The following is a 16,896-nucleotide window of genomic DNA, read 5'->3' as shown; positions in this document are numbered from 1 at the left end:
GATTCAAATCAACAATAAAAGTATGACAAACATTTTTTTGGTAAACAGCTAGTCGGAAGCAGTGGGACTCTGAGCCACCATAAAACATTGATTTCAAGTGCTTTGTTATTACTGTATTATTGAATGATTCGTTCGCTTGACTAGATAGACACGGTGCTATCTGCGAAGAGTTATTTATAAACAGCTGCAGAATTTTTTCTAATTTCTCTCGTAGATTTAAACTCTTTTCATCTTTAAAATATTTATAAACATGTGTACCATTTTTTTCTAGAATACAGAATAAGTCGCAGTTTCCATGTTCCCCAAATGAATGCGGTATATTTTCCAGTATAGCTTTTACTTTTGCTTCATTTCCTTTATTTTTTGTTACTACTAAAGCAAAAACTTTAGAAAAATATTCTCTAAGCGAATTCTCTAAAGTCAATTTTATGTCATATAATTTCGAATTATGTTTTTTTAACATGGTTAAAATCAGACCATTGGGTTATACCGTAAGGTGACAAACGTCTCATGGATGCAAGACAAGAGGCATCGTCATCACTTATTATCACCTTAATTCGACAATTTTCATTAACTAAGTTATTATTTTTTAACACTTGTTCTACTAACATGTTTGCCGTCATTGCCTTCGAAGAATCACTGTGACTACGTCTGCAATCATGTTTCTTATCTTTATTCACTTTGCATTGTTTGCAATAAATTTCGCGATATGCATAAGCTATATATTTTTTATTAAAATATTCTACCACGGAAGCATGACCTAAATAACAACTAATAATAATGAAAAATCGATCCAACAACATATCAATACTAAAACTGACAATAAATGTACCACTGAAACTATTGTTTTGACGGTCCTTTGTTCATGCAGCATCAATAGAAACTATCAGAGCAGTACCATACTTGTTACTCGAGTTATTATTGTCATTTACATCTGCAGGCGTCAAAAAATTGCTGTATAAAAACAAATAAAAGCAAATAGCGAGGGATATGCAATGAAAGATAATATTAATATAAATAAAAATTTTTTAAAATTATATTTAAAAAGTTATTTTATTTTAGAAATCAAAGCAGAAAAAAGATTTTTCCGATTGTATAATATGATTTGATACATGTATAATTATTGCAGTTATACTATAAAGTATAAATTATAAATTAAATGTTGTAAAAATCAAGTTTATATATAAAATTCATTGTGGAATTTCATTCTATTACAAGTTGTATATAGTGATTTTTCGATGTATTATTTTAATAAAATGTCATAACATATTGTACAATAACATGAAATGTACATATAAATATTAAGTATAAATGATAACGTTGTTAATTGTACACAAGCGAACCAATCTTTTCATAGAAATGATTATGTCCAGTAATCAAGTAATATTTATGACTATACAATCCTTCCGATACATATTGTGTTGTTGAAGGCAACATACATTCGGCGTTGATGTTCAGGAGTCGCTATTTTTTCTTCTGCTAAGGCTGCCACACAAAATGCTTTTGCTAAATTTTCTATTTCTTTTCTCACGATCTCTTGTGTTGTTTTAAAGATTTGGCTTCATGTGTGTTGCATTCAATGTTGATAAATAGGTATTCAATTTAATTTCACCAATACTCGCATCAACCATACCTGTAAACATTTAAAACGATTATTATATCAAATATATAGGCATATATATTCGTTCAAAATTTGATTTTATATAAGTAATGTACCTATAGTTGATTTCAGATTTGTGTCATAATAATATTTATTACTTTGTTTTTCAGTATCCACTTTAATAATAACACCACAAGAGCAACATTTTATAAATCATTTGCAGACTATTCCTTGATTTGTTTTGTTCATCAAGTTTCGAAGAAAAATGTATTTGGCACACGCATTACACCACGTATTCTAATCAAAACGTTACTTGTTAGCTCAAGGATGGGATTTACATGTTAAGAAATTTAACTTCAAAATTTTATATTTTTTTTGGCACGGTTGAGCTTTATGTAATTAAAATATATTATAGATAATATTCTTAAGAATATATGATTAAAATTTTAAGAATATCGTAAGAAAAATGATTTTTTATCAAACTACCTTAACGGGCGCCAGACTACCCTCCTTAGGTTGCAGCAGTCGTGGGAAATTCGAGTTGGAAACGCATAAACAGAACTCGAATAATACTAATCGACTGCGATAGGTATTGAAGTTTGCGTTTCTAACCAGTAGATTTTTCCGTCACAAAGTGGTCAGTTGACTTCTTAACGGTTCGTTGTCCTTGCTCGTGGAATTTCAAAGGTTGATCGGTCTAACTCTCGTAGGCAACTCTTCATTTAAAGCAGGGTATGAGCGGAATTGATAAGCGAGTTAGAAAATCTAATTAACTATCACCTTTTAAATTTCATTCAATTCAACGAGACAGTTAATCAGAAATCTTGAATCCACCTAGAAACTCCTGAAAAGCCGTTACTCACGCATACACTCAAACCACCGACAAAATCCAACATAACCTCATCAGCTAGATATTTTTAATTAATATCGTAATGAAAAGCATTACAACTTATGCTCGAATTTTGCAGTATTATTCCATAATCTTTTTTCTATTAATTTTTCCAGCCTCGAGGAAGTATATTATTTTTGTCATACTTTTCATTAATAATTTCAAGACGGTTCCGTTTGTGCCCATAGCATGATTATCAACTTAATATTTCTTAGTATTTCGTATTATAGTGTACTGTAGTGTAAGGTAGTATGTGTTGAAAACAATAATTTCAAAACTAGAATACTTTTAACTTTCACATTTTCTGCTTTTACGAAATTCTGTAACTATTTTTAAACCCAAGAAAATGTTTTTAACGTAGATTTATAAGAAGTTATAAAACTTTATTAAAATGTTGTGTAAAGAATTCATTTTATAAAACTTTCAATTTTAAGTAATTACTGAATTTGTATCTGTCGTTTACTCACTTTAAAAGCTCGTGAAGCTGTTTTTTAAGTCTAATTTCAAAAATTACTTAAAATACTTTTAGCATTGACTATAGCTTGATACCAAGTAAATGAAAACGTTTGAAAGCATGTCAGAAAATAAATGGAAAATTATTTTATTTTTTTATGACATTTTTGATAATTTATGATTTATTTGATTTTGAGTTAAGCTTTGGTAAAAAAATTTTAATAACTTTTGTAAGACTTCTACTATTAAATATAGTGTCAAACAACTGTTCTCGACTTTTTTAATTTATAAATTAAATATTTTGATGTATACATTAAAAAAATCATTTATAAAAACTTTTTTATCCAACATTACTAAAATTATACTCATTTAACTATACATAATACTATTTCGTCTATTAATTATCAAAAAATTAAGTTTACCGGCGATTTGTAATTAACTGTAACTTAATTGTTTCTCAATTGAATTGAAAATGTTACATGATGAAAATGTACATGGTATCATAGAAATGAAATTAATTAATTATTTTTATTATACCACATAATAAGTAGATAATTTTAGTTATTCTAATTATTAAATAAAAATGGCCAGTACATATGTGTTACTGATTTGCAATACACATGAAGGTTATCAGTTGGGATCCAATACTGAATTTTCAAAGTTTTCTTAATGGCGGTTAAAAAGTAACCTAAAACAACGTTCTGAAATTTTTTCTATTTTGGAGTAATCCAAATAAGCTACAATTTTCCTCATTATAGGCACAAAAATCTAAATTACACGTTCCATTGTCGCCGTTTGCATAACACCTTATTTTTTTATTGATGTGCCAAGCTTTTCTGAATGTTAGAATAAACAAAAATCATTTTAGGATAGCTCATTATTTTCATTGGAATCTATATTCTAGACTAAATAGAACCGTTTAAAAAAATATTTTTTTACGTTTCAAGGGTACTTGTCAAACATTTTGAATTTCAGAAAAGCGTGGCAAATTAAATTTGTTATCATAATTGTTAAATATGTTATGTACATGATAATTTTATACTATTTGTGATTAAAATATTTAAAATTATAATGGAAGACATTGTAACTCATAGAGAGTGATTCTCATTATATATATCAGCCTTACCATTATCCAATTTTATCGGGATATCTGCACCAATTTTACATGGTCATTAAGAACACTTTGAATATTATAATTAGATCTGCGCTGGTCTTCTTATGATTTGCAGGTATCTTTTACATTATTTGAATTAGAATGGTTAAAAATATATGTCATTGTTAGATTGTTTTTTGATAACATATTTATTTATAGTCGAAATCACTAAATGCAATGTAGTGCCTTCAATACATTAATAGAAATGAATATACGCATGTATATGTGTTTTTATGTTCTACTAGTCTCCTGTATGTATGTTGGTATACGTGACTATATAAGATTATTTCAAATATTATAATTTTATGATCTACAATTCTCTACAACTTTGTATAGTTTAATTTGAAATTTGTTATTATGTAAAATTATATCCAATATATTCCGTAAGTTGTGAATGAATACAATCATAGGTGCATTAATGTTTAGTAGGAGTTATATACTAAGTTCGTATCAGTGTGTCGTCATCACCATTACCACCACTACTACAACTATTGCGTTTTCTCCCTCACCGTCTGCTTGCTTACTTATCTTATTCGCTTCTAATTCCTGGCTGAAAGCAGATACACGATCGATTCAACTCAACTGTTATGCATGCTGCTCTTTCTGAAATAAAGTTTTATTGTCATTGTTTTGTTTACGGGTTACTAGATACTTTTGAATTCTATTCAAATTTGGAAAACTTACGATGTGAATTATTACTGCCTATGTGTTTTACTAAGACTCTACACAAATTTTAACAAATTATTTGTGCTGCCAGTATAATAAAAGTTTATGTATTTACAAATTGAATAAATCATATGGTAGGTTATCTAAGTGTTTTATTATTCTTGATAGGAACGTACTCACAAAATATATCGATTAGAAGCGCGTGTGCTCATGCGCATGTAAAAGTGAACTAATACTAGCGAAAGCTTTCATGCACGTGGGTTTGCGTACACATATGAATATACACATATATGTGTTCACATATATAGACGTACATAAATATACGTTCAGAACTACGTCATAGGGGCTTTGGAGCGACAAAAGAACGCGTGCCGAAAAAACAGGAGGGAAGACAGAAAACGGGGCCTTGCCTTATTCATGTGTATTATATGGGCGTGAGTGTATGTGTGTATTTAACTGCCCGGCAAACTATCAAGCTGTATGCCTTTAAGAAGGGTAGGCAAGGAATCAACACAGTATAGACAAATATCAAAAGAAATAAGATAGATATAAAACGGAATGAACTATCTTATCGGATCCCTGGAAAGCTGAGAATATGTATTGAGAATTTACAGCCAAGAGCGAAGTTATATTTTACGAAAACGCAAACTATTTCTTACATAGAACCCGACATAATGTCGCGCAAAAACAGCGAGGATTCTACTCCCGTGCATGCAAGCAATTTCAAGGTCAGTCGTTTTAGTTAGTAGTTATTATTTTTTAATGCTACTTTAATTTTATTTTTTATTGGTAGATATTATATGCTATTACATGATATTCATTTTATTTTAATTTAGAATTTAATTAGCGTACAATATGTATGTTCCTTAAAATAGTCTTTTAAAGCACATCTTTTTTAATTATCTACAAATATTTTGTGTTAATAGTATACTTTACTAAAATCGTACAGCATTAAGAAATTTAATATTTACTTAATTTTATATTTTTTATTTTATACATTGGATATTATAAAATTAGTACCACTGCTGAAAAAAATTTTGAATCGTGCAGTAATGTATTAAGCTGATCGTTCATTGTGATCGTGACCCTGAAAATATTTAGCTTTATGAATAATTACTGGAATAGCTGTATTAGGTAAGAAAGAATGAATTAGAAAATAATGCTACGTGATAAAAAAATTTCTTAGTTTCTTCAATAAAGTCATATATATTTAAAAAAATAGTTCGTTTAAAATAAAATAAAATTTTTAAATAACAATATTTCTGGAGAAAGATGATCAAAATCTATTTGAAAATTTCGTACTTCATAATAATTTATGTGAAATCGTTTTAAAATGTTAATAAGAAAAAAATTTTTTATAGCATTAAACTTATCACATTTCAATACTCTCTTCAGAAAACAAGTACAATAATTAAAAGGATTTCTAAGTTACTTATGGAGTACTTATGAAGTACTTATGGACAATGCATATTCTATAAACTATGTAGCTTGATGAAATATGTGTAAATATGAATTTTAATAATGATCTTTAGTCATGTTATGTTATTTATTACATTTTCAAAATATGCAATTAATTATGAAATTTAAAAATATTTTAGGAACAAATATTATAAGGTGTTGTAAGGTAATTGAGATATTTGTAAAAATCAATTTTGTAATCTAACTATAAATTACAATTAATATTTCTATTGGAAGATATTTCATTATGTTGCAGTATAATACAATTAACTTCAATTGCATAGTATAGCTTGAAGTAATTATAACGTTCAATCGAAATTTTCGCTCTTCTATAAACGCTCCAGCATAGTCCATATCGTATTGTAGTCTGTTTTTTTCCCTAACTCTTTTTAAGTTGCTTCTGTTCATGCTGCTTTTATTTGTTTTAATATCAATTCAATTAATATAATCATTGCTTATCATATGTATTAAATACAGTGTCGTGGACATACACAATTTGAATAACAATAATAACTGCCTTATATTTCTTCTACCTGCTTTTTATTATAAAACATTTGTAATGATTTTATCAAATTTTTATGAGTCGTAATGATCTTTTCCAAGTAGTAAATTAATAAATTAGTGTAAGACTATCAGTTTCACGAATTTAGTGAAATAAATGTATATGATTAAAATTGTTGAGAACAGAATGAAAATTATTGATATTAAAATAACTAATATTTATAATAATTAATGTGATATGAATTGTAATTAAAAAATTATACAAATGATTTTGATAAAAAGTTAGGATAGAATATAATTATTCTTATTTAAAAAAATTTATGTAAATATACTCATTCTTTATAAAACTGTAATGATTTTAATTTATCTTTTAAATTTTCGTGAATTTTTCATTCCTGGATAAGATACTTTTTTGTCCCGGAGTATATTCAATTCTTCAACGGTCGAAGGTATATAGTTCTAGAATTGTCATCCCCTAGTCACTGAATCTGCAATTTTCAAATGGTACAAATTATTTGAGTCGCAATATAGTGTTTGGCAATATTTTTTTCACAGATAAAGTTATGAATGCTCATCCGGGATTCGAACCCTGGCACTCGTCATGCGAGTCTACCGCATAAATAAATGTGTTGTCCATGTTCTCTTTGTTTGAAATAATTATGGAAAACCATAAATATTGGTACGATCATTATATATATGTATATATATGTATATATATATATATATATAATTTTTAAATAAAAAATACTTTTTGAACTTCTAGAATTACTAACTTTTTTTAATCCTATAATTACCCGACATTTGTTCTTGTTGTAATTACGTACCCTAAATTCAAACAGGTATAACGTTTAACTATGGGCAAATTTGTTATTGTATAAGGGCTCGTTTTCCAGTTGTGGTCATACCTCTTAAAAGAAGAATACTATTCAGTAGTAATAAACTACGTCACAATTTTATATCACAAAAAAACCATTTATTTTGAGAGAAAAATCAATTGTTGTTCACACGCGCACACACATACATTAAATATTTTGAATTTGAAATTCATTTGAAGAATACGAGGGTCGTTTGAAAAGTCCGTGCAAAGTCAAAGAGATGGCGCTACTAGTGCGTATCAAGGTTATTTTCAGTTAGTGGCATATCTTGGAAAAGCACACACCAAGTTTCAGCCAGATCGGCCAATTACTTTGCGTTTTACATTCGTTTCAATCAAAGAAATCGAGTGGTTGTAAAAAAATGGACGAAAAGGAATTTCGTGTATTGATTAAACATCACTTTTTCAAAGGCAAAACGCCTCAGGAGATTAAACAGAAGCTTGATAAACATTATGGTGATTGTGCACCTTCGATTAGAATGGTTTATAAGTGGTTTCAAAATTTTCGGAGTGGCCATATGAGCACAAAAGACGCTGAACGTTCTGGACGCCCTGTTGAGGTTACTAGTTCAGAAATCATTGATAAAATCCATGATATAGTGATGGTTGACAGAAGAGTGAAGGTGCGTGATATTGATAGTACTATAGGCATCTCGAGCGAATGGGTACATAATATTTTGCACCAACATTTGGACATGAAAAAGCTTTCCGCTAGATGGGTGCCGCGATTGCTCACGATTGACCAAAAACGAAATCGTGTGAAGTGTTGCAAGAATGGTTTGCAGCTGTTCCAGCAAAATCCGCAAGACTTTAAGAGTCGTTTCATCACTGTAGATAAAACATGGATACATCACTACACTCCTGAGACCAAAGAATAGTCTAAACAATGGGTTACCAAGGGGGAATCTGCTCCGAAAAAGGCGAAGACAATTCCTTCGGCCGGGAAGGTTATGGCGACTCTCTTTTGGGATTCGCAAGAAATAATCTTCATCGACTATCTAGAAAAGGGTAAAACCATTACAGGCGAATATTATTCATCGTTATTGGATCGTTTGAAAACCGAGTTGCTAGAGAAACGTCCACGATTGGCCCACAAAAAAGTCCTCTTCCATCACGACATCCTTTTTGGAAAGCTAAATTATTATTAAAATTATTGAAATGACAGTTATCTTGGATTTGTCCTACGATCTTAAAATATAAAGATACAATAATGGCCAAAACGGCCACTCTGAAACAAAACATTTTATTTACTCTTATACAAATTAACACTGAATTATGAAAATAAGTTAGCGGAAAAAGACAGCAAACAACTCAATAAACCAAACTAAAAGATAAAATAACAACTGACAAACTTAATTAGCAGATTATCGCTTAAGTAAAAACAAGTACGAAAAATTTCAAAAAAAACAAGATACAAAAAGATGATAAGCAAAAAAGCAAACTCATTTCACAGTGAAGCGAATGCAATAAAAAATTAATGTAAATACTTTCAAAAATAAATCGATTTTTATTTATAATGTAGAAAATATTCTCCCGTTAGAAAATCTGCTTAATAAAATCGTCAAAGGCAATTTTACACAGGCAATTTTTTAAAAGTGTTGGGCAAAAATAAAATAAAAATACAACCAACAACCTCACAAAAGTTTCTATTGATTATCGATGCATTTAAAGAAAGAAATATACAATCTACAAATATCAGTGTTAAGAAGACAAAGATTCAAAGTCGTACTATGAAGCATGCACCTTTCAGTTGATTCTGACGAATTGAAAAATGCTATAGAGAAACATGGGCATAAAATATCTTCCGTAATATTCAACATCACACTATAATCACTGTCGTTATTCTCCATTTAAGTAGAATACGATTATAAAAGTCAGGAAATTCACAAAGTGAATAAATTTTGAAACACAATTGCTAAAGTTGATCCACCAAATGTCAAAAGAAACACCCCCCAATGTCACAACTGTCAAGAATATATTCATACAGAAAATTATTGTTATAAGAGTGCAGTCTGTATGCAATGTACAAAATAATACGCAGATAAGGAGTGCTGGATCTGAAAATCAAATTAAAAAAGTAAGGTGCGCAGATTGTCATGGTAACTACACTGCAAGATGTTTAATTTGCAAACAGTTACTACAAGAATTATTTTCCCTATTGAAAAAAGAATTTTGAAGTTCAAACAGAATTAAAGCACAACTGAATTTTATGTATGAATTTAAACAGTCATAGCAAACCAAACATACGTTGCCAAAGTAACGGCAAAACAAAACGAGATAGAAGAATCCAAACAAACTAATACACAGGCGGAGTCAAGTAAATATAATAACGATCAAAATACAAATAACCTTGAACGTATAATGGAGCAGCTCCCGTAAAGAGTGGACATTATATTAAATCAATTAACTATACTAGTAAATAAAATGACATAATGAACAATTAAAAACTTGCTATCTGCAGGTGTTATACACTTCAATTAAGAACATTTCTAATCTACGAAAATATAGACATCATGTTAATATCAGAAATACACTTTATAAACAAGAATTATCTAAATATATCAGCTTACGCTTTACACAAAACAAATTATTCATTCAATAAATCACATAGAGGCACAACGATCATAATCAAAACCAATATAATTCATCAAGTTCACACACACAATAGTAAAATTTACGTACATTAAGCAACTAGTACAATCATAAACGGTGATAATGGTCGGATAACATTATAATTTATTTACTATCCTCCAAACAAAACAATAATAAAATAAAACTAGACAACCATTTATTTTCACTAGAAAATCGAGTTGTAACTGGAAGCGATTATAATGCGAAGCATTCGTGGTGGAAATCGTAATCATCAACTGCAACTTACAGAGTTAAAGTGCTCTACGATATTCTAAAAAACATAACTGCATCCAAATATCCACTGGATAATAACATACTAGCCAACATATGTAAAGAAGCTCCCGGATCTAATTGACTTTGTAATCGTAAAAGGTTTAAGTGAAACATATTTTTAAGTATCATAATTTCTAGACTTGACATTAGACCACATCCAGTATTAATCACACTACGCTCACAAATACTTAAAACAGTAAAAAACTATATAAAAATAAACTAGGAAAAATATGTACTTTTCATTAAAGCATGCATAATACGTACTGTCCCGCTTAAACCTTACCTACTAATATAGAAACCGGTATAAAAAAGTACAATTTACTCCTCACTGATGTTATCATTAAATGCTCTATTACTATAGACAGCAGAATAATTCAATAAATCATTATTAATAAAATAGCCAAAAAAATATTGTATAAATAAAATACACAGTTGTAAAAAACGGTAAAGAAATGATTCCAATACAAACAACGGATTACTCATTTTGGAAACTTATTAAACAATTTAAACGACCAATTACATTTATTCTGCCAAATATAAAACCTTGTGGTAAATAGGCCAGAACAACAAATAATCATGGGACAAAAAGAAGATACTCTACTCCAAGATCTTGAAGTGCTAGACAGTAAACTAATCGAATCCGTTAAAATAAAGGAAGTATTGATAATATTACAGAAAAAATTATCAATCAACCTTCGATAGCAATAAGATATTATTTTTAAAATATAAACAATATATATGTTTAATAAGCAATATATATATATATATATATATATATATATATATATATATATATATATATATATATATATGTTTAATACATGCTTTTATTTTTGATATTTTCCTTTTCAATGGAAAATAGCAGAAAAATTTGTAATACCTAAATCTGGTAAAGAAACTAAATTTGTAATTTTATACAAACCGATTAGTCTTTACTCGTACTTTCCAAAATTAGAGAAAAATTAATCTTAGCTAGAATTATTCCAATAACAATCAATAGAAAACTTATCTCAGATCATTAATTTGGTTTCAGGCGGAATCACTTCACGATAGAACAAGTAAACAAATTAATACCCGCTAAGAGTAAATTTCTTGATGAAAAACACTACTGCACCGGATTATTCCTTGATGTCGCCCAGCCGTTTAACATAATCTAGCATGCAAGCTTATGCATAAACTGAAGAAATAATTTCCATATCACCACTATGAGTTTCTTAAATTTTATTTACAAAATATAATTTTTCAAGTGAAAATAAATAAAACTTGTCAAAACGTCAATCAATAGAAGGAGGAGTACCGTAATGGATTTTTTAATTTGTTATTTTATTGAACAAATAAATAAATTTACAAGCGCAATTGCAATAAGTCCTTTTTTACTAAGGAAGTAGTGTTATCGTAAAAGTGAATTAATAAGATTAATTGCTAGAAAATATTGTCAGATATGAACCACTGTGCCGAGATTTGTGTGTAGCTGGAAATTTTTAAAAGCGCATATTTTGAAAACAAATAATTGTTGTAAAAAGTATTTTGATGCTAGTAAATAAATAATTATATATGCAAGTGTATTTTTTATATATAAAAAGTTATTTTATAAATGATAAATTACATGATACTTTTCAATAAATATTTTTAAAGTTTCAATTTTTAATCATTCCGTGCTCTAATCCACTGTACAGTGTTAACTTATATACACTACTGTAATTAAAATTGATATACCAATAGCATTAATACTACACATCAATATATTCATACTGCCTTTTGTGTTTTACGAATGTAAACATTTTTAATGTACAATCCTATAATATATAAAGGACGTTCCATTTTAAGTTATGCATCCACATTTCTTGAAAGTGGGTGGTATCGGCGAAAAATATTTCAGGCAAAAATTGTTCAACTTTAAGAGGGATATGTTACGGTAAACTTGTCATTAATCATGATCTCCTTCAAAGTCAACTTTGTTTTGTTAAATAGGAATCCCTATTTTTGACCTCGGATTAGAAAAGAGCAATAAATTCTACGTTCAGATGAGATAACATGCTTGGTGTTGGGGTTGGTGAACAAGAATAAATGTGCTTATTTAAAATTCGAAATAAGGCTGACAAGTTTATTAACAAACACAAATAAAATTAAATTGATTTACAAATACAATACAAATTAAGCGATTCACAATGAAACATACGTTTACGGCCGTGATTACGGTAAACGCAAATCGCACGCACGTTAACTACGTAAAGGATACGGATAACTTGCCCGTGCGAGATCTGAGCTCAGAGTGCCGTCAAAGTTTCTCTTTCTCGTGAAAGCAAATTTTCCTCCCTTCTCTTTTAGTGACGTCGCCAAACTAGGGCGTGACCCGTAGAGGGCCTGAAAAAACAATTAGCGCTGGCGCGCTCTTCCTCTCTGTCTCTCTCCTCTTGCCTTGCTCGTATACTGCCAATACAGCCTCGGACCCGCCCGCTTGCAGGGCCTGAGCTGTACAACCCTCTGCCTGGGTTCAGAGGTCGATGTCTGGATCGTTGGGCTCACCGCCTAGGTTACGAACTAAACAGTAACCTTGCTGGTCACGACGAGCAACGGCAAAGAGGAGATTAACAATTCTTCACGCATGCTAATATAAATAATTGCAGCTCTGTTTCCCAGATCCCACGCGAGCACGCGCCTTCCTCCTAAACTGCTTGTCATTTTTTCTCGGCTTTATTCTCTGGTACAAACGCCATTCGCATCTCGCGCTGCAAACGTTGATCTGTACTCAAACTGACACACCCAAGACTACAGCTTCATCGCATATGCCGCAATTATTCTAACGATTGTCCACGACGAGCAGACTTTCCAACATTTCAAAACAGTCTAAGAAAACGTGTTAAACAGACCCCCCTGCGCTAAACGTGCGCCCATGAACCAGACGAGCAACGACGGGTAATAATGCAAAAAAAAGAACACTAAAAGAGCGATAAAACAAACAGGCGTCGATATTTAATGAGGGTTTCGCTCTAAAGGCCGCGCGGGCTAAATTAATGGAGACTACCGGTGTGCGCTCGACGACAAAAAAGAAACAAAGATCTCTGCCTAAACCTTTTCCAAACATCTGCTGGACACATGCGCGTTTGAAAATTTCTCGCTCGTCATTGCGCGAACTTGATCCGTAACACTTGGTTTGAGTAAAACCGCAAGGTAGTGTGACGGCCAGCTGTAACTTAGTTCTTTTCAATATTAATTAATACAAATAAATATGAAGAACGGAGCAGGAATCTTCCTGATTTCCCACAATGAAAAGGCATTCGAGATAAACAGTTTATATAATACTTGATAGTGGCCCGAGCCTGCGACGCTCTATCCTGCTTTGTCCCACGCGGATGTGTTGACAGCAGCCTACGATCATCGCGTATACATCGCGAAGCGTTATCGCGCCGATAATGGAAGGGGGCCATAAAAATGCAATTTATCTTTTTTTTTCCCACCGAATTTTAAGAAAATATCCGTAATATTTAATGGATTTTAATCAATTTTGTAAGTTATTATTGTACCATAATGCGCATCTTTTAGTCACCAAATAATTAATAAATTTATATTAGAACAATAATGCATTTTATAATAAATCGTAGAAGTTTTGGATTTTTCTAAATATTTAAAATAATTGAATTATTGTAATAATCACTATGTATCGTTAAAATTAACTAAGTTTAGTACGATTTTGTATAAGTAATTATAAACTATAGCGTCACTCCTGCTCTTAAAAGTGGCACTCCGAGAGCCATCTCTGGAGAAAAGGGCCCAAGTTAAAAAGGGACCGCCCTTTCTCTCTCTGAAAATTCACGCCCACAAACCAATAAAGAAATCCTAGATACGATTAGAAAATTTCCCACCAATACAAAATTTTGGCCGTTATCGCTTCATGGTCCTGAGGAAAGTAATTTCCATCCAACCACCCACTGCTTAGAAAAAGCTATGTACAAGACTGGAGGAGTGGAGTGAGTACCAGGAAGTGCCTAACAAGAAGTGACTACCAGTGAGTGAGTGCTGGAGGAAGCATCAAAGAAGAAAATTTTGAAGAAGTCAGCCAAAATTCAATCAAAAAGTCACCCAACTACATCCAGAATAGAGAGAAAGAGAGAAAAAGAGATCAAAGAGCAGAGAGAGCACAGCCTTAATAACAAATAATTAAATAAAATAAAAGTAAGTAAAACCTTATATCTGGCTATCCTTTTCTTTCTTTAAGCAATCCGTTTTTTTGGAAATTCATTAAGCGCGAGTCTCGTGAATTTTCATTAAAGTCCCTTAAGAACACATTAAGCGTGAATCTGGTGTGTTCGTAATAACATTTAGTGATTACATACCGCGCTAGCATACAGTTTTCTCCACGCAACAATATTGCTCGTCCCGGCTTATGTGTTATACGATAGCCAAATCAGAGCAACCCTGAGTTTACGCTTACTTCAAGCGTACCTAAGAGTGACCTCGACGTCACATATAAATTTTGGAGTCCCTGGAGGGATTAAATTGATAAAAACTGTTAGGGCTTTCCTTTCTTAAATTATATCAGTGATCAGTTAGAGTAAAAGAAAATCAAGAATAGATACTACTTAAAGTATTTTGTTGAATTTGAAATCTGTGAAGAATAAAATAAAGTAAAGAAATAAAATTTTTTTTTGAATAAGAATACAAATTTATTAGTTAGAAAATCACTGATTTAATTGAGAAAATAGAAAATAAGTATAGTGTTAAACAAGAAGATAGCTTAAATTGAAAGTAAAAATTAATTGAAATTTATTTGGATTGAATTAGGAAATATTTTTTTTGTTATTGGAAAATTAATGGGAATTTATTTTGCAATAAAGAATAGTGAAATAATTTAGAAAATTATTGAAATTTGAACGAGTAAATTAATAGACAAGTTTGAGAAAAATTGTTCAAAGTTTGAAGAAAGTTTTCTGTTCTAAAAATACAGTATTTGAGAGGAATTATTTTTGTATCAGAAAAAAATTATAAGCAAAATAAAATCGATTTCCAGTGAACTTTTGTTGAAAATAAAATTATAAATTAGAATAGAAAATTTGTCAAAAGAAAAGTGCCTTTTCTTTTTGTGTTCTTTTGTGCCTTGAAGAGAGAAATAAGAATAAATGCTTATTACAGGAATATATTTAAAAAAAAAGGGGGATTTTGAATTTATGTTTTGTTCTAAAAATGGTATTTTGAAATAAAAAGGTTAATTTAGAAAGATAGAAAATAACATACAGAAAAAATTTTTGAGATAGTATAACAAATCTCGTCTGAGTCGGAAAGAAATATATTAGCAAGGAAAATTAATTTTCCAGGAATATTTAAAAAGTTGATTAAACGAATAAAGAAATTAATATAGTTGGAATAAAATTCGTCTTGAATTTAATATAGAAAAATAGTTTGAAAGCAAATATAAAAACATTAAAGAGTCAATTAATGACAGATATATTTGAAATTATTGATCAAAGTAAGTTTGAAGTTATTGAAAGATTATAAAATTGCGGCTAACTAAAAATTACCGATGAAAATTATTGACTACATACATTTATTTTTTATTCAGAAATGGGGGAAGATTAACAAATAAGCTTTATCTTTTTTTTTAACCCTGTTATAAAATTTTGTTGTTGGTTAGATAAAATCTTTTTTTTTTGCTCTTTTCTTTTCTTCTAGTTTTCTTAGTTGTTATGCCGCCTTTTGTAAGTTTTAACAATTTTTCAAACAACGTCATTAATACAGTTGACGAAGTAGTTGAAGATATTATTTCGTTAAGAAATAGCCAACATACAATAATAGAGGTAGTTAATAGACACGACGCCGCGGTTGCCAAAATAAATATTAACGGTCGTAATCTTAGTGCATGCGTTACACAATTAGAATTAGAAAATAAGAATAGAATTGGTTAAATAGCTAGTTTGGGAAATATTTGTGTAGACTTAATCAAAACAAATACTGCCCTAAAGAAGCAGGTTAGAAATCTTAGGAAACAAGTAAAAATTAACAACAAATTAATCAATGGAAATACAATTACGAAAAGGGTTTTAGTAAATAAAATAGATAAATTAGCAAAGACATTTGAGAATGTGAGATTATAAGTAGAATAATAAATAAGTTCTAGTTTTTGCATAAAATTTGTGTTTAATAAATGGTAGGTTTTTCTTTTGACTTGTTATAGTGGAATTCGGGTACAGTACCGCTAAAAAACGATTATCCAAAACGCAACGTAAAGCTCTCCGTAGAGAAATCAACAAGTATGAGTTTAGATTGACCAAGGAAGCATATGAGAGCGGGTTGAAAACAAAATTCACCCAGGATAAAAAGGAATTAACCCGTCGTGTGGATATTGTTTCTACACCAAGCTTGAAACTACCAAAAAGTCAAGAGTTATCCGAATTTCTACAACA

The 16,896-nt window shown here is 30.1% G+C and overlaps 1 protein-coding gene and 1 long non-coding RNA gene across 2 annotated transcripts in view; one reads left to right on the top strand and one right to left on the bottom strand.

The window, feature by feature from the left end:
* Positions 1 to 1,083: 1,083 nt before the first annotated feature.
* On the bottom strand, positions 1,084 to 3,078 carry LOC131671501 (uncharacterized). The gene is made up of 3 exons (XR_009302543.1): positions 2,087 to 3,078; positions 1,717 to 1,897; positions 1,084 to 1,633 (listed from the first exon to the last, which is right to left on the bottom strand). It is a non-coding gene; the product is annotated as an uncharacterized LOC131671501 (long non-coding RNA).
* A 1,608-nt stretch (positions 3,079 to 4,686) lies between these two features.
* The window catches only part of LOC131671488 (proton-coupled amino acid transporter-like protein CG1139), a 395,099-nt gene continuing 382,889 nt past the window's right edge, over positions 4,687 to 16,896 (top strand). The window contains exon 1 of the mRNA XM_058947957.1: positions 4,687 to 5,489. Coding sequence (XP_058803940.1) covers positions 5,436 to 5,489 — 54 coding nt within the window. The 5' untranslated portion in view covers positions 4,687 to 5,435. The remainder of the gene's footprint in view (positions 5,490 to 16,896) is intronic.

This window comes from Phymastichus coffea, unplaced genomic scaffold, assembly GCF_024137745.1.
Source record: "Phymastichus coffea isolate CEN01 unplaced genomic scaffold, Cenicafe_Pcof_1.1 PCOF00009, whole genome shotgun sequence".
Taxonomy (NCBI): Eukaryota; Metazoa; Arthropoda; class Insecta; order Hymenoptera; family Eulophidae; genus Phymastichus; species Phymastichus coffea.
The sequence above is the reverse complement of the archived record's forward strand: the minus strand, read 5'-3'. Positions and strand labels throughout refer to the sequence as shown.